Source organism: Uranotaenia lowii, chromosome 2 (genome assembly GCF_029784155.1).
Source record: "Uranotaenia lowii strain MFRU-FL chromosome 2, ASM2978415v1, whole genome shotgun sequence".
NCBI lineage: Eukaryota > Metazoa > Arthropoda > Insecta > Diptera > Culicidae > Uranotaenia > Uranotaenia lowii.
In genome coordinates, this window is record NC_073692.1 from 426,793,626 (window position 1) to 426,815,529 (window position 21,904).

At 37.5% G+C, this 21,904-nt stretch overlaps 2 protein-coding genes across 9 annotated transcripts in view; one reads left to right on the forward strand and one right to left on the reverse strand.

The window, feature by feature from the left end:
• Positions 1–21,904, forward strand: part of LOC129742315 (40S ribosomal protein S12) — a 244,334-nt gene that overhangs the window by 175,242 nt on the left and 47,188 nt on the right. The gene's annotated exons all lie outside the window — the stretch shown is intronic.
• Positions 16,312–21,904, reverse strand: part of LOC129742312 (cysteine-rich motor neuron 1 protein-like) — a 34,907-nt gene continuing 29,314 nt past the window's right edge. For 6 of the 8 annotated variants that reach the window (XM_055734198.1, XM_055734199.1, XM_055734196.1 and 3 more), the window contains one exon: positions 16,312–18,513. In XM_055734198.1, coding sequence (XP_055590173.1) covers positions 17,636–18,513 — 878 coding nt within the window. In that variant the 3' untranslated portion in view covers positions 16,312–17,635. The remainder of the gene's footprint in view (positions 18,514–21,904) is intronic. The other 2 variants (XM_055734203.1, XR_008736525.1) reach the window with 2 other exon arrangements.

The window sequence follows — 21,904 nt, forward strand, 5'->3', positions numbered from 1 at the left end:
TTATTAAGCCGATAGCTTGGAGAATAATACATTTAGAAACTTAACATCTGAGACAAAGTTGTAGAAAATTTGATTTTAAACAAGTTAGTCGAAGACATCAAAGAGCTAAAACCCATAACAGAGAAGTTAGAAATTTTAGCTCACTTGTAGGGGGTTAATCAGAAAAATAACAGTATTTTATTGTAGAGCTGATTTTACTGACAAAATTCTCCGAAGACACCAATAAGCTAAAATGTGAACTAAAAAAGTTATAAGCAACGATCACGTTTTTCGCATTTTTGACCACTGTGCTGTGTTCCAAATATTTTATCCACAAAACCATCAAAAGAGGTACCGTAAAACGGGGTAAGATTGATCACTTTTTCCAATATGTCTCGATTATTTTTTCTGTTCAGAGGAATGTGCCATATTTCATATTTTTAAAACCAATACTGGACTCCTATGAACGTAAAAAATGGTTGCAGAAATTTAATAGACTGCTTTGAATTTAATTTCAGAATCGATTTCGTCTCTGTTTGGAATTTGATGCTATGGGCTAACATTGATCAGATTCTATTTTTACGGCTTCAACGAATTTTCTTGATCATAAAGGATACAAAACACCTTCATAATATTTAAATGCTAGTAATTGATAAACTAATGCAGTTCGGGTATTAAGGCCGAACAACAATTAAAATCGAAAGCTGGACCATGATGCTGCATAGATTTAGGGGCTTAATTTTTTAACTATATTTATAAAATATTAACTACAAAAAAAGTGAATTTTGCCTTCATTCAATTTTCTAGGCCCTCACCCTATTTCCCATTATTTTTGTCCTTCAAACATTACCATTTGATAGGGTTTCTAGCCTTTTGTCTTAGACAAGCTTACTTTTCGAAAATGACCCTATTTTTTAAATATCAAAAATTTACCTCAAAATGCAACAAAAACTACACCAAAACTATAAATATACTAAGGAAAAAAATTTAACTGTCACATATATCAACCTGCTGCTTCGAAAAAATAGAAATTTCAAGATTTCGAAATAACATTTTAACTTACATTTTAAATTTCAAAATACAAACTAATGGCGTATTTTTTTTTGATTCCGGATTTGGCTCTGGAACCGTCAGAATAAAAAAAACGATTTACGGGTTTCGAGTTATTCCATACGTAGGTGTGCGTGAGAACGAGCGCAATGTTTACATGCAGCTGTCTCCCTTCTAGATTTCTTCATTCGGTTCTTCACATCCGGATTGCCTTTTTTTCGTGTCCGGATTGCACTGGACAGAAAATAGTACGATTTTGCTTGGCTGAGAGGTTCAAAATCGTGGCAATCATCATTTTCCCGTTCATTATTTCAACTGTTTTGCTTTCAGCCAAAAACAGCTGTTTATTGTTTTGACAACAACGTTGAGAGTATTGGTGAACTTCTCGCAAAACTGACTTTCTTCTTAGGGCGACTCCGTCCGTTTTTCGAGCGAACCTAGGTTGCCTCTCGAGCAATAAATGAGCACGATGACAGCAGTTAGAGCGAACCTAGGTTGCCTCTCGTTTGCCTCCAGGTGAAAAAAAATACGGTATAAGTTTAACTAAATTTGAAACTCAACAACAAAATTTTTATAAGATGAAACAAGAATAAGTTTTTATGGGTAGAAAATATACCGCGGGAGAAAAAAGCTCAGAACTAAAGAAATTGTAATATTTCTAGGCAGCAGCTAGCGGGCCAATTTTGAAATCTTCACGACATGCAAGTGGATAAGAAGGTCAGCTTTGTACCGATTTTGTACCGAAAACAACTTTTATGTTTCATAGCTTTTTCCCCCTCGGTAGATTTGATGGCCCCAAAGTGACTTTTTTGCCTCGACAAGATCTTTCCGTGCACATTAGAAAACCAAGCTTTATACATGCATTTGACCAGTCTTCTCTTCACCTGTTTCAGCTTCACAGTTTGCACAATTCAGTGTGCTGTCATTGTGCTTTCCAAGCAATCGAAAACTTACCTTGCTTTTTCCTGACATCTAGAAATCAAGAATCATGGAGTTCGTTTCAACAATGGTCAAAATGGTTTAACACGTTCGTCACCCAAACGGGTGACAGCTCTCTTACTCCAGATAGCCGCTCAGTTTCGCCGTAATAAATAACCTATAACATATTCTGTCTCTTTTCGTGAAGAAATCCGATCAGGCTGATGATTATTTCACCAGAAAAATAGTCTCATGCAAATTGCAAGATTCGATACCAAGATTGCTTAGAAACTTTAACGCTATCCACTCAATTAGGATCAGCGTAGTTTCTTTAAGACAGCATAATAAATATCTGCCGTTGAATGTTCAGTATTGAAATACACCCGCATATAAAAAATGCTTATAATAAAATCTAACGCACCCAGATTCGTTTCCAATAAACTGCACGCAGTTTCTGGGTGTACCCGAAAGCATTCATAGCGTTGGCGGCAATTTTATTGCTCCTATCCTTTCCTTCTGTCGGAAAAATGTCGCTTATCCTCTATTGACCGTACAGTATTTTTGTCAATACTAGTCCTTTACTGCGACCATAGCATTTGATAATACTTTGAAGATAACCATCAACACTTTTATTCCAAATTTGTCGGTAGCCATATTTTCCTCGCGTGCTCCATCGTTAAGTTGTTTGTCCCCAAGGACATATGGAGGTTACAGCAGAGCACCCGGAATCGATAAATCAATACAGACACATCCTCGTTAAGTGTCCATCTCTTCGCTCCGGCCGACTGAACGAAGCAAACAACCCGGAAGTTTACTCGTCTGTATTCACGACCGATCGGCTCGTTTGGTTATTGTTTTGTTGAAGCTAGCTTAGCTTTTTATATGTTTGCTATCTTTGAGTCAGACGAGCGATTAAATTTCATTTGAAATAAGCCAGCAACTTCATAACGAATCGTAATTTACGATAAAAACCAGTCGCCAACAGAAAGCCATAAAATGTTTTCGCTCGAAAAACGCTGGCGTCTCCACATTCTCCGTTTGGCAACGTTGTCGCTGCTGTTGGTGCGTAAAATAGGGCGAACGAATAGCACCAAGCCGGGCGAAAACCGATCTGTCCAACCGAACCAGACATCGTCGGCCCGTTTCGCCCGAAACCCGAACGGTGCCGAGCGCATGCGCCGAACGAACCCGACGAAACGAAGCTGCTTCGGGTAAAGTGTTCAGCATTCTTTTCCGACCAAGCAGTACTGTACTTTTTCTTGAGGTTTCTGTTCCTATTTTGGCGTGGTTTTTCGTTTTCGTGGCGAATGAAATAAAAATGGAGGATGGTGCGATGGAAGATTTTTTTGTTCCAATTTAAACAGATTTATTTGATTCAGAGGTTGCAGATATTTATGAAATATTGTTTCGATTGACAATGAAATATAAATTTCTAACACATTATTTATTCGGTTAACAGAAATAGTATTGTTTCACATCTAAAATCAATGTTAACTTATATTAAGACATTCAAATTTACTATCTGAAAAAAATGCTTTATTACCATTTTAGTCTTATTGTTGATGCATAGTTATATTGTTTACTTGTGTTTAGCCGTCCATAACAAAGAGAATTTCATTTTTCGATAATTAAGATATTTGATTCTCCAAATCTGAAGTTTTCAACTTTTCATAAAATATTTTTGGAATGCAAAGTTTTGAGCCTGATAATCTTTTATCATCATCACCATCATTTTCGATCAAATTGATTTGAGAACTATCATTACGTTGTTTAGCTCTAATTCGATTAAGAAATGTCTTGAAAGAATTCATCAGCTTGAAGAATAATTAGCATCCAGATGAATTTTCAAAAAGATTTCCAACTTCTAGGAATTCATAACAACGAAATATCGAATAGAAATTACAAGTAACTTGGAATGAAATAGCTTATTCAATCATTCAGTGGAATTTATTTCACTGCGAAGACTCTTCAAGTACCGTTGAGTTCATACATCGATCGCCCTAAGTATAAAAAAATATCTTAAAATTCAATTATTTATCACCAAGACACAAGTAGAACAGATGAAAGTATTAATAACTTACGCGTCCTTTAGAATAAAAAACTCGAAAAAAGATTAAAAAAACTACTGAAAAACTTTTTTTTTTATGATATTGCTTCATTCTTCAAGTACCGCAAAGTTCATACGCGGGTCCCCGGCTTGTGTGATTTTAGCAATGGCGGATTCTTTAGACGATTTTGTGTAGTTTTCAATTCTACTGAATTTCAAATCCATAAACAAAATATTTGTAAAATATAGTATCATGTCATAATTTGTCGAATTTTCAACCAATTTTAAAAATACAATTCTCTCTGGATTGTCAGACTCTCTCACCCGTTACTTCAATAAACGCGTTCGTGTATTTTAATTCCGTCGGGCTCTCGTTTCCGAAACTCACGTTCGGGTAGATTGAATACATTAATAAAAAAGTCAAACGTTCGTTTTTTATTTTACACTTTTCTACTTGAACACTTTTTGAGAGATTCCTGCATACCAAATAATAGAAAAAAACTGTAGACGAAGAGAAACGCTACAAAGAAAAATACTCCACATCAGATCTTTCATAGGAACAAAGTGAAATAAGTTGGTTTATGATTTGTGAGATTCCTACAGAAACCAAAAGATAGGTAAACATTTGTTTCAATTGAAACCTTTAATTTATTCGTTTAAATTTAATTTTGGAAGAGCTTTTAATTTTTCGACATATTTTGCAACAAAGAACACAACCCGGTAACACACGTGTTCTCATTCGAATGAGTTTAAAGAAAATGGCGTAAGTGGAACTTCAGCTTGGGTATACGCAAGTTACTAAATTTGGTACTGAGCAAAACAGTAAATTGCACCAAACTAACGGTAGTATAGAGGCAGCGAATAGAAAAATTGTTTTGGAGCTAGAAAAAAGAGTCAATGGTCAGCATGAAGCGCATTAAAGATCTGAATGTTTTAGTCGTAGCACAAGATTTTGGGGATGAATATCGTCAGAGCGTTTAAAATCAATAACAAGATAGAAATTGAAAAAAAAAATAAAATAAAAATTACATAGATTTGTTGGTAAGGGGCCGTCCACATACCACGTGGACAACTTAGGGGGGGGGGGGGGGGAGGGGGTTATCGAAATGTCCACGCTTGTCCACGGAGAGGGGGGTAGGGGTTTAGGTCATGTCCACGTGGACATACTTACTTCCAAAATATGTTCGTAAGGTGAATAAATATTAAGATGTTTAAATTTGGGATGATCTAAGCCAGCGGGCATGAGATTGAATCCCGGTCACGGCATACATAGTACACTTTCTGTGGGTTGGTGGTCTCAGCATTTGTAAAATGCCAGCCATCATATCTTCGAAAGAAAAGCCTAAAGTTGGAAAAAGCAATCTCTTCAAGTTTCATTGAGATTTTATATGCGTTCGTTTTTATGATAATTTAGAAATTTAAATTTTTTAAAATTATTTTATATCAAAAAATGCTTATTTGTTTTTTTTCAAAATCACCATTTCAATAACAAAAAGGCAAAAAGTGAATAAATATTGTTTTCAAACTGACAAATTAGATTTAGGATAAAAAATTCAGATATGTCCACGTGGACATCCAAGGAGGGGGGTAGGGGTTTGTCCACGGAGGGGGGGGGGGAGGGGGTCAAAAATCTAATTTTTCTGTCCCCTGGTATCTGAACGGCCCCTTAAAAGGTTCTGGTGGGCCGGGGTGGTATAGCATAGCATAGCATAGCATAGGGTGACTACATACATCTTGCATTGGCTAATACACGAGGTACAACTGATAATCAAGGACAACGCAAGATGCCAAAATTGAGTATCTGGATTCAATATTCATTTCAAGTGCTGCCCTTGAAGATCAGTGAGGTACCATGATGCACACCGTGACAAGTCAATGTAATCATAGAAGGGATTATCTGAAACAGCAAAAATAACTTTTTAGGTGCAGAGAACTCTTACGACCCATAAAGCTGTTTCAGACAGGTTTTGGAAGGAATGTTTAAGTGGAAAATCCTCATGGCAAATAGTAAATTGATTAAAATAAAATGAAACAATCTCACCGAAGTCCATTGATAGCCGATGAGGGAAGGAGGCAGCATGGATTGATTTGTATTTGATGGTCCTGTTGTACTAATGGTGACAATCTTTGCACCTTCCAGTCACTGTTGCTTAATAATCCAGCAAGTTGGAACTTTCCAAAAACTAGGGTATCTCGGGCATGATGAAAACTGAAAAAAAACTTCTATTTAATTGGAAATTCTTTAATAATGTGAGAAAAAACTTACACGACAAGAATATCTGGGAAACGTATCATAACCATGCCTTCTTTTGAAGTTTCTCATGGAGTCCTACATTTACAAGACGATCTGTAGCGCGAATTATCGATATTTAATTTATATTTTTCTTAGGGCATCTGTATTCGTGGTCTATTCTTCGGTCTAATTTATACAAGAATTGAACCAAAGAAATTAGATCCGATCCAATGAAAAAACTGGCAACTGCACTCGTGTTCCATTAACTGTCAAACGGTTTGGAACTGCGTCAAATTGGATTCAAATCTCATCAGTTTTGGATCAATCTTTATACCAGCTCTAAAAAAAGTTGAGTTGAATCTGGTATAATGGATCACCAATGCGGTTGCTCGGGTCGGAATTTGGGTCTAAACCGGCTGTTTGGACCACGGATACAGGTGCTCTTAATATAATTGTAATGTTAAGTAAAATACTTACCACAATCTCTCTCATCATTACAATATTTACTGGACAAAAAACGTTTTGAATTTGATAACGTATGAAACTACCCCTTTAGAAGTATATTGAGCTTTTTAAAATAAGGGGTAATATTAATCCGGTAAAATAACCGTTTTTTTGACAGATCGTGGAGGTTATCAATAACGGGTCAATTTAACGCATTTAAGGGGACGAAAAAAGGTAACGTCAAAGTCTTATCGAATAACGGGTCAACAGTTTTCGCGGGTGTGTCCTAATTAGTGACATTTTGTTGATTGAAATTTTGTTCATAAAATTCCAGCTGTATTATGCCGAAGTGTCATGTTCCGGGTTGCGGAGGCAAACAAACTACAAATTCTAAAAATACCCCTGCCAGGCAGATTTCGTTCCATAGATTTCCAGCCGACGCACAGTGGGGGGGATTAATCGATGGTCAAAACCTCATATTTTTGTCAAATCAAATCCTACTGGTTTGAAGTCTTCTGAAAAGTTGTTCATCTGATCAAAATCTTATATTTGATGTTAAGTTTTTTCATCTAAATGTTGTGAAATTTGATCTAGATAACTTTGTTTGGCTGATTTTCCTTACTAACTTGGAAGCTACTCAGTCGATCGGCGTAAAAATTGTCATGTAAGGACCAATAAAAAGTTAAATGATGTTTTGAGATCCCTCCTTTCACAGGAATGGGGGGCTCGGATAAAAATGTTACCTGAATATTTATTTATTTATTTATTTATTTAATCCAAGAAATATGTAGAGTAAGGTAATTCAATTCCTTTTAAATTACTACATTTAGTTCTGCTAGGTTTGCTTAGAAGCTTCGATTATACTATACTAACTAAATTCTCTTGGTGCTTTCTGATACTATTACTTACTGGTCCCCCCCATTGAAAAAGCTATGACACTCTTTGCGGAATAATTTTAAAGATCTACTGGTTTTAATACTGTTCGGAAGGTCATTCCAAACAGCTATGCCCCTGACAAAAATGGTTTTTCCGTAGCTTTCAGAGAAGTGACGTGGAATTAAAAAATTAGACAAACGATTGCTTCTTAGCCGAATAAATTTGTTCACTAAATAAGATGGATTCCTTGAGTTAATTATTTTATAAATGAAAATAGAAGATCTTATTTTATAAAAATTTTCAAAGGATGTTCCTAAAATTTGCGATTGATGGTGACTAACTCTATGGTAACGAGATAGATTGAAGACGTAGCGGATGCAGCTATGCAATGCAACTTTAACCCGATTCATGATAATCAAAGACGCGCCTACTAAAAATTCGGCACCGAACATTAAATGCGGCAGAATGAGGGCTTTCACAAGTTTTAGCTTTATTTTCACGGGTAAAAAATATGAAGTGATTTTAAGCATACGCAACGTTTTGTAAATTTTTGAACATTGAGAATTAACGAATGAGGTCCATTGCAGGTTGTTTTGAATAATTACGCCAAGATTAGTTAGGCTTTCTACGTATTGAATAACGTCATTACCAACGCTTAGCAGTGGTAAATTTGAAATATTGTACGATGCGGGGAAAAACATAGTTTTATCGCTGTTGATGGGCAATCGATTCGTTTGAGACCAAATATAAACATTTTCTAAGTCGGTATTCATGACATCTATTATATTTCCTGGTAAATTACGAGCAGCACAAAAATAAATTTGGACATCATCGGCAAACATATGAATATTACTACTTCTACAAGATGCAGGCAAATCATTTATAAATAAAGAGAAAAGTATTGGTCCCAGAATTGAGCCTTGAGGAACCCCTGATATAACCGGAGCAGTGCATGAGCGAGATTCATTACACGAAACAAATTGTATTCGATTCTTCAAATAGGAATCTAAAAGCGAAACCGAACTTCTTGAAAACAGAAATTGGTGCGACAGTTTTTTAAGAAGTTTTACATGCGAAACTCTATCAAATGCTTTCGAAAAATCTATGGTCAACAACACTGACAGTTGCTTTTTGTCAACGGCACTGTGAATATCATCGAGAACTTTGGCTAAAACTGTAGTTGTACTGTGTTTAGATCTAAATCCTGATTGAAAATCACTGAGAAGATTCATGGTGTTTAAAAATGATTGAATTTGCAATTTTATTATACGCTCGAAAACCTTAGAAAGAACGCATAGGATGCTTATTGGACGAAGGTTAGAGAGGTCTTTGCTATTAGATTTCTTCTTTATAGGTAGGATTTTCGTTATTTTCCAAGATGTTGGAAATTTACTAGACCTATGATGGTATTAAAAAGCTTACATAAAGGATATAACAAAGATGGTAGAAGAAACTTCAAAAACTTAAGTGGAATTCCATCTGGACCAACGGCATTCGATTTTATTGAATTAATTGCTACTATTATATCATTGGTGTCAATTAAGGTGAAACAAAAACCACTATCGTTTAAAGGCAGAAGGGGTAAATTTTCATCGTCAGAAGTGAAATTAGAGGCAAAGTATTCATTGATCTGGTCGCTGGAATGGTTGAAGACTTCGTTATTCGTGGATTTAGAATTTTGGATCAGTTTTAATTTTCTCCATAGTTCTTGGTTTGAATTGGCTTGTGACAGACGATTAGAAACGGTATCTATTTTGGCACGTTTTATTTTGTTCGTCACCAAATTTCGTAATCTTTTATATCGAGCAAAGTCGTCTTGCAGTTTAGATCTAACCCAACAACGATAAGCAACATCTCGAATTCTTATAGTGTTTTGAATATTTTGATTAAACCAAGGATTACGCCTCGGAGAAACTTTTTTTAAAGGGACGAATGCATCAAAAAGTTCAAGAATACGCGTGTTTAAAATGTGAAGAACAAGGTCAGGATCATCTATCTGGTCGCAAAAAGTCCAATCATAGGAATTAAATGTAGAATTTAAAAGATTTACGTTTATATTTGCGTAATCTCGATAAAAAGAAGAACTAGTTTGGGGTATTCGACTAACATTCAACGATCCATAAATTATGTCATGTTTAGAAAACCCAGGAGCAGACACTTGATCGTGTTTCATTATAAGGTCATTTTTATTTGTAATCAACAGATCTATTAAAGAACTTCCATTTGAGTGGAAGTGAGTTGGATTAGTTGCAAGAAAATCCTAGGTTATCCAAAGTGTCTTTAAAATTATTTGTTGACTCGCAAATGTTTAACAAATTAGTATTGAAGTCTCCCACTAGAATAATGCTTTCGTACATCAAAGAGATATCGGTAAAAAGATCATAAAGTTTATCAGAGCAAACATTTCTAGGAGGGTTGTAAAAAACAGCTAAAAGAAAAGTACAACTGCCAACAGCAACCTCTGTGCACAAGTATTCGGTTTTGTCCTGATGGTCTGAAATGATTCTCGAGGAAGCAACAGGGGTACATTTGATATCATTTCTGAAGTAGATTGAGATACCTCCCCCTCGGGCATAAGATCTATCATTACGCAAAAGTTGGTAGCCATCAATCGCGATATTATTATCAGTAATTGTACTATTTAGCCACGTTTCGGTTAAACATATCAAATCAACTTTACTTCCCACAAAACAAGCTGTTAATTCATTGAACTTAGACATTTGTCGGGCACAAAGGCTTTGAATGTTAATGTGGCAAAAGTTAAGTTTATCAGACGGTAGAGAACAGTTTATAACGGTTCGCGGAATGTAAATGTCATTTTGGTTGTCAGGAGCATTGTTTATATTAAAAGGCATCAAAAATAAAGAAAGTACTTACAAGAGAGCATAGCTTTTTCCTCCCCAAATTGACCAGTAAGCTAGGATTATGTTCAGAAACTATCACTTGGTTATCCATTTTTCACAAAAATTAAATTTTAATAACCGGTGTGTAAACAAAAAGCATAAGTCCATGTCGGCTAGCAGCAGCAGCAGTAACCCATCGATGGTTCCCAGCAGCAACCCATCGTGCGACGTAATCAGCATCCCACCCACGCAGCAGCTCAGCAACATAACTTTTAGGAAGGAGATGGAATCATGGATAGCTTAAGGATCGGAATCAGGGGATACATGGGAAGGATAAAGAAAAGCTTAAAAGGAAGGGTTTAGATTTTTGTTGTTTTGACTTTCAGGAGAGGACGGATTCAAGGGAAGTAAGGATAGGATTCAAGGGATAATGTTGGAAGGAATAAGATATAAACAGGGAAAGATTCAGCAATCAACTTGATCAATCGATGTTATCAGTTTTGGTGTTTTTTCAACTGATGTTTTCACGAACACGAGCCCATCTTTCGTAAACACTGATTGAATCGATCCAGACCGTTTGAGTTTCAGTAGCTCTCCCTTGAGTTTACGTGTCGATTCGGACAAATTCTCGTTGATGTATATTCTTCGGTTTACGTTGATGTCGATATGAGTGAGCGCCAAGGAACGTTTTTTGAGATACCGACCGAAGAACTCGTTCCGAACACTCTTGAAAGCGAACTCTACCAGTATTGGTGGTGAACTGGATTCCTGAATTGGGGAGCGAGATAGACGTTTAGCAGATACCAGGGGGAGTTCACTATCGGCAAACCCGAGAGCAAGTGAGACTTTCCTTATGGTATCACCAAGTTTCTCGTTAGGTTGAAATGGTATACCGGTGATGATGAGATCGTTTGATTTGGCGAGATGAAGCATTTTTTCCTGGGTAAGCTTAAGCTCTTCTTGAACGGAGCGGATTGACTTCGAGCATTTTTGTTTGTATTCGCTCAACTCGTCCCTCAGTGTCGTAATTTCGGATTGTATCTCAGTTTTCGTCTCCGAGATTTTCAACAACACTTGACTAATGGCAGCATCTATCATTCTCTGGATTCGGTCCAACAAGTTGCTTGTATCGGTAAATTCTTCCGAGGTATCGAGATCCTGCTTCGATCGCTTCGGTTTACCCATGGTTAGGTTGTAGTTGTTGTATCACGACTTGTTGAAATGACAACAATGGCTTCCACCAGTCTTTCTTACTGGAGATGACGAATTTCCAAAATTAATTTCACCACGAACCACGAAAATACAGATCAAAACTCCGATTCCGTTTACTAGAGCGTACGAAGAAGTAACTGTTTATGTACAGAAAAACATTTGTTTGGTAAACTGACACGGATTAAAGGCAGAAAAAACCGGCCGTTATAATAACTACTGGTTTCTCATTCCAGACACTGAGAGAATTTTTGAATCAACGAACTATCATCGCACTTGTCCAACCTTTGTCTAGCACACAACTTATCCCCAACACAGGTCACTACTTCCGCGGTAACTTTTAAGTCCCGACATCCGGCTCTTCGAAGGACCAATGTTTTTACCGGAATTGGATGATCGGGAATTTCGGGGATAATTCACTAGACTTAATTAGCTGGACACACGTATATTGTACAAAAGACGAATAAAAAACGCGATGGTTCGGACAAGAACAAAAATTTATATTTTTTGCCACGATCAACAGGGAACGAATATAAAGGGACGCGTGCGTACTTTTCTGATGGGCAGTTTATTGGATTCTAAATCTATAGCCTGTTCGATACAGGCACTTCAGGGTTTCTAACTCCAAACGTTTCTGATTCTTCCGCAACTCTGGCTAGGGTAAAATTGCCAGAAATTAAGCTCCCATCTTTCAGCGGAAATTCAAAGGAGTGGATTACTTTCCGGGATTCCTTTAAAAGTCTGATCCACTCTAGCAATCTTTTGAGCGACACTGATAAGTTTCGCTATCTACGTTCAGCAGTATCAGGCGAAGCTCTACAATCTATTGCTTCTCTGGATGTTACAGCTGCAAATTATAAGTTTGCTTGGTCGACTCTGGAAAAGCGATACGAAAACCGGAAGCTGCTGGTGAAATCATACCTGGAATCGCTATTTTCCATCGAGGTGGTGCAGAAAGAGAGTTATGAAGCACTAAACAAGTTGCTTAGCGAATTCGAGCGGAACCTTCAGATGCTGCAAAAGGTAGGCGAGAACCCAGACCAGTGGAGCACGCTCCTGGTGCTCATGGTGTGTTCTCGCCTGGATCAATCCACCCTGCGCCAGTGGGAAACGCACCACAGTTCTAAAGAGGTACCGTCATACATATTTCAACCTGATGTCCTTCCTACGCAAGCATTGCTCAGTGCTTGAATCTATTTCAAATTCAAAACCGGAGCAGTCAAAAAACAGTGAAATAGCAGAAACGTTTGGAGTTAGAAACCCTGAAGTTTCGTCCATTGTGAAGTGTCCATTTTGTAATGATGTTTTTTATCGAGCCTTTTACTGTAGAAAGTTCTTGAGGAAATCTGTCGAAGAAAGAACTGAAGCCGTGAAACCGCGCAAAGTTATGTTTCAATTGTTTGTCTTCACGTCATTTTTCTCGTTCCTGTCTAAAAGGATCCTGCCACCATTGTAGAATGCGTTATCATTCACTTTTACATCCGAAATCCTCCGTCTCGCAGCAACCAAACCGACCTCAATCTCCAGTATTTCAGCCTCAACCTATGTTTTTATCACCTCCACGGACCCCACCACGGACCCCACCACGGACCCCACCACGGGCCCCACCACGAAATCCTCCACCAGTCCACCAGTCAAACTTTTGCCAACCTCCCAACACTCAACCTTCCATCTCGTTTCCAGTGATTCAATCGCACACTCAGCCAACTCTCACCACAGAACCAAAGCACACCATAGTACTTCCCACCCAATCTTCCAGCAAACCAAAAACAGAATATGCCTATCGATAATTTGCATACTGGAGCAAATTCAGTCGATAATGCTAAAGGACTAGGCAAGCAGATGATAAGCTCAACAGCAGACGGTTGTTTTGAGTTGAGTAGTTTCAACTCAAATTCATCCAAAGTTCTGTCTACATCGGATCATCTGAAAGATGTTTTTGCTGCAAAAACCAAAATGCCAGAATTTTGTAGAATATGTTGCAGTCATTCTACCCAACATTCTTGGCAGAATTCACGTTGGCAGCCGCGCACATCTAGTCTAACAATCCTGTGATACCAATACCGTTCCTCAACTTCTGTAATTCGTCGTTTGTTAAGCTGTTTACCGAATCCAATCTGTTCACTTCAGTCGATTCGGCCCCAGTGGAATTCATCTAGTTACTCAGCCAGTTCAGTCCTTACCTGATGTCGAGTCCGGTTCAAGTTCCGTAAGATCAACTGCCAACCATACTACAAGCGATATGTGTTTCCTGTCGTTTGTACTTCGTAGTCAGCGTTCGTCCAGTCATCGAAGTTGCAGATGTGCAACCAGATCCAGCCAGTCTGAGCAGGATTCCAGCCCTAAAGCCTTGGGGGGTGACGTGGTCGTGATCGGACGGGTCAGACCTGTCACCCCATCACCACCTAACGTTAAGTACCCTGTTCATTCTTCCATTTGGTTAGGAACTTACTTGTTCTTCCTCATAGGGTCGACGTGGCGCTTGAAGTCCTGAGCTACGTATTTAACATCTGAATCGTCATAGCCGTCGTTCACGTAGTCAACGCCATCATTGAAGTCCTCGTAGCAAACGTCATCGTAGTCATCGTCTCCAGTATCAGTGATCGTCCTTGGTGTTTACCATCATGGTTACTTTCGCGATCATTTTGATTTAGTAGTAGTAGTTAGTAGCAGTTGAAAGAAAAGAAGCAGTTCATAGTTATGTTGAAACACGTAATATTTCAAGGCGGCCGGTATGTTTGTACGAAAATCCGGTTGTCGCAATCCCTGTTCAAACACGCCTTCATTCATAAATATTTTAAATGTCTCTCGCTCTCCAAAAATAGAACGCCTAAAATCTGGCGCTAATAGCCCTGTGCCTCTATCGCACAGGCTATAGATTTAGAATCCAATAAACTGCCCATCAGAAAAGTACGCACGCGTCCCTTTATATTCGTTCCCTGTTGATCGTGGCAAAAAATATAAATTTTTGTTCTTGTCCGAACCATCGCGTTTTTTATTCGTCTTTTGTACAATATACGTGTGTCCAGCTAATTAAGTCTAGTGAATTATCCCCGAAATTCCCGATCATCCAATTCCGGTAAAAACAATATTGTTTATGACATACTTTTAAAATCTGTAAGAGAGGGCGAGTTTTTAAGTTTAAAAATAAAAGATATGATGAAAATTAGAAAAGGGATCACCTAGATAGAAGATTGACATGAATATATCAACCCATTTCAGTAGATAAAATTGAAACTTATGGATTACAGAAAGTGTTATGAATAAATTAAAAAATATCGACTTCAACAGAGCTTAACGCCAAATTCATGATAAAAAATCAACGCCTAATGTAAGTAAGTACTCATAATGCATAAATCTGTTCGTTGTTATCCAACGATTAAGTACGATAAAAAAATTATTTTTAACTGCTGAAGAAAGTGTCGTTGATTGTTGATCTTTGTCATAATAATTTAAACTTTGGACGCTGACTTTCGACCATCAACGAGTATATTGGACTACATTTCATTTATTCTTCATCTATAACTTCAACTTGAATAAGATTTATCTACGATTGTGGTCGATTCATAAACAAAATGATTGAAAATAAAAAGATTGAATTACTCGCTACAAAGCTTAGTTCATTTAGAAATGGGACAGCAACGAGTGCTAGTATCTCAAAATCCATTCGTTTGATCAAAACAATGTTTTCGAAGGAAATGAAGGTTATCTTATGATAATTCATTAAAAAAATGAAAAAAATTATTTATCGTTCATTGTCAGAAATATTTCTACATTATTCTTGGTATCTCCCATCGGCCGGCGCACTTTTTTTTCAGTCATGAAATTGGTCAGTTTTTCCCACTTATTCTTCGACTAATCTGTATTTTAAGTGGCTTCATCCTTATCTTTCAATTTCAGCTTCTTTTGGGTCCGAAGATTTTCTTTTAAAAGAAAATGAGGGCAATTAAGTGGATTAATTGTGGAGCTTTTTTACTGGAATATCTGCTGGCAAAATCTGAGTATTTAAACGAAGCAAAACCATCATGAGATTGAACTTAAAATTTAATAGGTTTGTTAAGATCGTAGGTTACGAAATACACGTACAAGATTACATTTCTTCTACACTACACTACTACATTCTTTTTAGGCTTTTATAAACAGCGAAAACCAAAGTTTTCGTTTCGAAATGTGTTATTTGTTTTCCTACTGGAGCATACTCTTACCAAATCATTATATTTTCCTGACAATATTTCTCAACATACGATCTTCTCAACTAACCGATTTCACTGTTGATTTTATTCCATGACGATGCTATAATGTTTTGTAAGATTTTGCTAGCTGAATTCACAGTAAAAACGTGTTTTAATGGAGCAAAAATAATCAATTTTTATAATTTCGAAGCAGCTGAATCCACTAAATTCAACTCAGGTTCTTTCCAAACAGAAGTATTCGGCAAAAATGTAGCAGAAATTGAAGAAGGAATATGCAGTGCACAGATTAGAGGATGTAACAGAGAAATAAACTGATCAATATATTCTCTGAATTATCAATAGATTACATACTTTCATTTCCTTCTTAGAAGTATTTTGATCAAATGAATGGTTTTAAAGATACACACATTCGTAATAGTCACATTTCTTCTGTTTCGAGTCGATTACCTAAACGAAAATTAGAAAATTTAAAAAAAAACTGGATCCAATGTCATCAAAAAAAGTAAAACCAACAATGAGTATGGAATAATATTTAATTTTCATTGCCTTTTATTGCCTCCCATAATATTAAACATGAAAAATTCGTCAGGCGTACGGTTTATGAGCTCGTGAAAACCAGCAAATATACATACATGGAAGAGGAAAACAGCAGTCAATTTTCACGTGGAAGTCACTTTCCAGAATGATGAAGTTAAACTTAAGATTATGGACATTATACTGTATTCAAAATGATCAGGTATGATTTTATGAGATAAGACTTTAATAATTAGTTGTAAAAGTGAATTCATCTATTTCATATACATATACTTCAAGGAATTTTTATGTGTTTTCTTTTCACACAATTGATATTTTTTTCATTTTTCGATATAGTCAGTAGTAATACCTTTAGTATTAAAAGTTCTTTTGCTTTTTTTTCAACATTCTTGTTTTGAGCCATTATATGATAAGTATGAATGTGAATTATGCCAACAATGATGACGCATATAAAATTATGCTGGACAGAAGCGCATGACGATATGCATTAAACTTCACAGCTTCATATCGATTAATTTTGATTCTGTAAAGAGACGATTAATGTTTGATAGATTTTTGCTTTGTTAATAGAATGAATGAATTGTCTTTATTTTATCGATACTCTTAACATCAACAAGTCTTTGCAGCTTACCAAAGGTTTTGTTCGACAATCTTAGCAGAAGCACATTTATCACTAAATGCAGAAATTTATAACAGTTTTCAATTTGTTGACTATTTTTTATTTATCTTCTTATAAGTTAAAGCCTATTCAACAAAATTCAAATAAATATATAGTGAAACATAATAATTAATATGATTATGTATTACAACTATCGGCGGTAATTTGTACAAATCTATTTAAATTCCTCAGTTCTATGTACTTTGTTCATATGATAACATGCATTGTAGTAATGCAATTTAACCATCATTTATCAAGCAATTTTGATAAATCAAGAATACCAATGTTGAGTAAGAATCAGTGTCATTAGCTCATTCCATTCTTACCAAATAAATATGATAATTCTTAAACAACTAACACATAACTAACTAGAATTTTAATACATAATTTATCACAATATTTTAAAGACATATTCTAACAATTGTTCAGAATTTAGGTAACCTTTTATAAAAAGTTCGTATAAACAAACTGAATAAATTGGAAGATAGAAAGTAATATGTTTTTTTTTCTTTAGTTAATTTTTCCTCATTCTATTACGGAAGACTCTTTTGCTATTCCAACTAATTCATGTTGTATCTTCGAATCATGATCGATTATCACTATATATTGAATAAATTATATAATGCGATTCAAATAAGGCTGAAGTAGTATTTAAGCTGTTTGTACAGTGGTATATTTAGCCGAGTTTTTAGAATGGCACCACAACATGATAACAACAATAAAAATGATACAGATGATTGAGCCCAGAATGCAGATAATTATAAATTGGGCACCATAACAGTAACTTTCGCATTTGTCAAACTTTGAATTGTTCGCTCGACTGTTGTTAGTTTCGCTATCGTTCGTTTCAATTGTCGGCTCACTCCACTGACTTCGATTACATTGACAGAGATTACAGTTATCCCTTTTACGATAGCCATATTTACAATGGATATTGCAGCTCTCAATGTCTTTACAAAAATTATAACTTTCATTGTCACACACCGGACAACATTCTCCTGGAACTTTTTTATAGCTCAAACAATCAGGTGGTTTGCAGTATGACTGCTGACATTTTACTTCACCGAAATAACATTCACAAGTTGTGCAATCGTCGTTATGCCATTTTTCGCCATGTTTGCGAAAAGTTTGATGCATGCAGTAGTTTCTTTTACATTTGCTGCAACAGTTCCCAGGAACGCCATACTCTACATCATTCTTGTACTCGGTGGGATGCGTTGCGTTGATTGAAAATCTATTTGAAGTACATTCATGGTCACAAACGTTCGGCTTGCAGGCACACTCGTAACGAGGACAACAGTACTGGATCAGCATGTCATCGTCCGGGGTGCTGCGTTTGCGTAAATGATACACGAAGTCCTCGCGCTGCCGCTTGGCCTGGGGAATTATGTTCTCTCGTCTTAAAATATCTTCGCTTGTACTGCGATAGTTCGTGGATACTGAAGGATGCTTGGTGATCAGCTTTAGATAGCTATCGGAAGGACATGGCTCTGGAGCCGGACATGCTATACTTTTGCATCCGATTTGATCTGAAAAAAAAACAAGGGGGTTCATGAGTTAAAGACGTGAGGAGGAATTTAAGCATATTGATCTATTATCTTTTTATTTATTTATTTATAAGGTAAAACATATGAGCACGAACATTAGAAAAAGGTATTAATGCCAAAGTAAACCAAATCCGTTTCAGTGGATTTCGGTTTTAAATTTAAAGGATTTCGCTGAAATATAATTTGAGCAAAATATCTAAAAGATTCAAGATTATAAAATGACATCTTCTACCTAAAAAAATGTTTATATACACCCTTCACTCCAAAACAAATCAATCGTCTAGATGCAAAACTTCCAAAGGGGAAAAATGCGAAAAGCTATTCACTGACTCCTAAAGAGAGGCGCATAAGCGTTTGTCAAAAAGAAAGTGAAATTTTAATATCCATCTAATTCACACATATGAGACACAATGTAAAGGTTTTATAAACCATCGAGACAAAATCTTACTCCAGCTACTTGCTAATAGTAGCAATTACGAGCTATTTTTCCATGAAAATACCCGTTAATCTCAGCAATAATATAGCAGTAAAGACTTTTCAGGCAATACACGTCATTGAAGTCTTTGGCCATGCGAAATAAGAATCCAAGGTTTCTGGATGCTTTGTCGACGATGTAGTTTGTGTGAGTCCTAAACTTCAGCCATTGATCGAGAATAACGCCCAGATCGTTGATGTGGTCCACCCGAAAAATGATTCCGTCTCCGAGAGCGTACTCCGCATAAAGAGGGTGTCGCTTACGAGAAAATGATATGACCGAGCATTTACTGCGATTCAGGGGCAGGCAATTCAAATCACACCATTGAGCAAACACATTGAACTGCTGCTGCAGGAAATTGATGTCCTCTTGGCCGTTTACGGTTTGAAAGAGTTTAAGGTCGTCGGCATATGCAAGTTTTTTGCAGTCAAGGAGCGAGAGTACGTCATTAAAATATATCACGAAAATTAGTGGTCCTAAATGACTTCCTTGAGGCACGCCGGACCAGGCAAGAAAATTATTTGAAAAGGAGTCACCAATACGAACGGATAACTTTCGACCTGTTAAGTAACTATGGAACCAGTGAAGAAGGGATCCACAGAAACCCAGACGTTCCAGCTTTGCGATAGCGATATCGTGGTTCACCTTGTCGAATGCGGCAAAAAGTTTATATGGCGTCAGTTTGGGTTTTCATAGTAAAGCTTGTAAGCGCCAGATGACACTTCCAATGAGGTTTCATAGATTGTTCGCGTTAAATGTAAATTTTGTTTATTTGTAGTATATCGCAGTGAGTGTCATTTGTATGTGAAGTTTTCTCTCCCAAAAGCAGTCCCCAGATGATTAAGCCCCATGCTGTCAGACACATACACCGACCAAGCTTAGGAACTTGACCACCAGATGGCCGCCAGCTGAACCCGTTGGTAGCAGAGAGCTAACGATAGTAACGATGTCGACAAAACCTTACTCGAAAAGCAAGAGCGCCAAGGTGAGGGTAACGACCTGAATGATAGGTGAAGGTCGGTCATATGGCACTGGCTGATCCTCGTCCACTCTTCCAAAAACCACCAAAGCGCGAACATTATCTTGTGACTAAAAACACAAAAAAAAGTCAACGGTAGTGAAATGGTGTGAATAAGGACATCTGGTAAGCCAGTGGACCGCCAAAGACCCTTCCCGAAATACACGCTCATCCTTGTTTGTCCTCGCATTAGGACCCCTTTGGCTTAGACTAAAAGCTTTTGTTTCCGGCGTCGTCGTTAGGCAAGCCATTGTTTTTGGTACCCATCGCTAAGCCGCATTGGTGCACCGACGAAAGCCATCTTGTTCCGAGGCGAAGGTAGCCTGGAACGTCCTGTCGGGGTTCCCACGACGGAAGCCCTTTTTGTGCCGAAGCGGAGGTAGTCAAGAACGTCCAGGAACGCAACCCCTCCAGGAAAAACTATCGAGGTCGTTATCAGTCCTCGAGGTTTCGTCAGCAGCAGTAGGGGCAAGGTCCCTAACAGGTTAGCCTTAGTTAAGGAAGTGGGGGGCAAGCAGTGTAAAGTCTGGCAATATACACATAGAGAAGCGTAAAATTTGGGAGTTTTCTTTTCATTCAACCCTTCAGTCCCTGCTATTTGTTTTTTTGTGGATAAGCGTGCCGCCCTGAGGCCCAAAAAAGGGAGTCTCTGAGACGCCGGCGGAAGTGGTAAGACGGTTCTTACAAGCTGACTTGCACGAAAGATGTGAAGGTGAGTGAGTTAGTAGTCGTGGATCGTTTAGGCATGAACCCGTGTTGATCATTGGAAAGTTGGTGCTTGAAGAGCGAATTAATGAGATCCCAGATAACCAATTCAAACAATTTGGCTATCGCGCATAGAGCTGAAATTCCGCGGTAGTTGTTAACGACTCTCTTGTCACCCTTCTTGTGAACTGGAAACATGTAGGCTTTCTTCCATAGTGTGGGAAAGATTCCAACATCCAGCGATTATTGGAAAATATGCCGAATAGGAAACAGCAAAAGTGGCATAAAACGCTTTAAAAAAAAGTAGCAGGTATACCATCCGGGCCCAAAGATGTAGAGTTTTTCAGCTTAGCTGTCGCTTTCGATATGGATACATCGTCGATTGTAATACCGTTAAACGAAGAACCTATAAGCAATATATTTCACACAGCTCTAGCCAGTTGCTCAGGAAAAGTGGATCCAGTTGTAAAAATGCTAGAGAACTTCTCGGCAAATAGATCACAAATTTCGGGATCAGATTTCACTGTGTCTCTGTTCAGAAACATGTGAGACGGAGACCCTGATTCTCTCCGCTGATTTTTCACGTGCTTCCAAAAAGATTTCGGACTGCTCTTGAAATTCTGTTGTAACCGATTGATATAATTCTAGTAGCAACGCTTACTGGCTTTCTTATAGGCAGAATTCAATTTGCGATATTTGTCCTTAGTATAGAGCAGTGATTGAAATCCTCACCAATTTTCTCATCAGAGGCATTCAAAATACACACTTTGAGGCCTCGCATAGCTATACAGGAGACGATACATATACATTCATTCAAACCTCCCCCCATGAGGAGGATCTGCTCTGAGAGACACTATCCGTTTGCTGCCCCGAACGAACTCTCTCAACGTTCGGTTGCTACATGATGCATGAAGAAGACGAGGCACACATACTCATTTACGTTGTTGAATTTGAATAACTCCAGCCGACAGCTGTCGTTGAGGAGAACATCTTCAACCTCGCCGCAAAGGTTGAGGCAACAACAAAAACAACCGAACTTATTGCGTTGCACGGCCCTCAACCGCAACGTATAGTGCAAAGAGGGGGGAGGAAAAAGAAACGAAAAAACTAGCTGCCTGCGTGTGGTTGCTGTGCAATAATAGCAATAGCAGAAAAACCTCGGGTATTCGATCCAG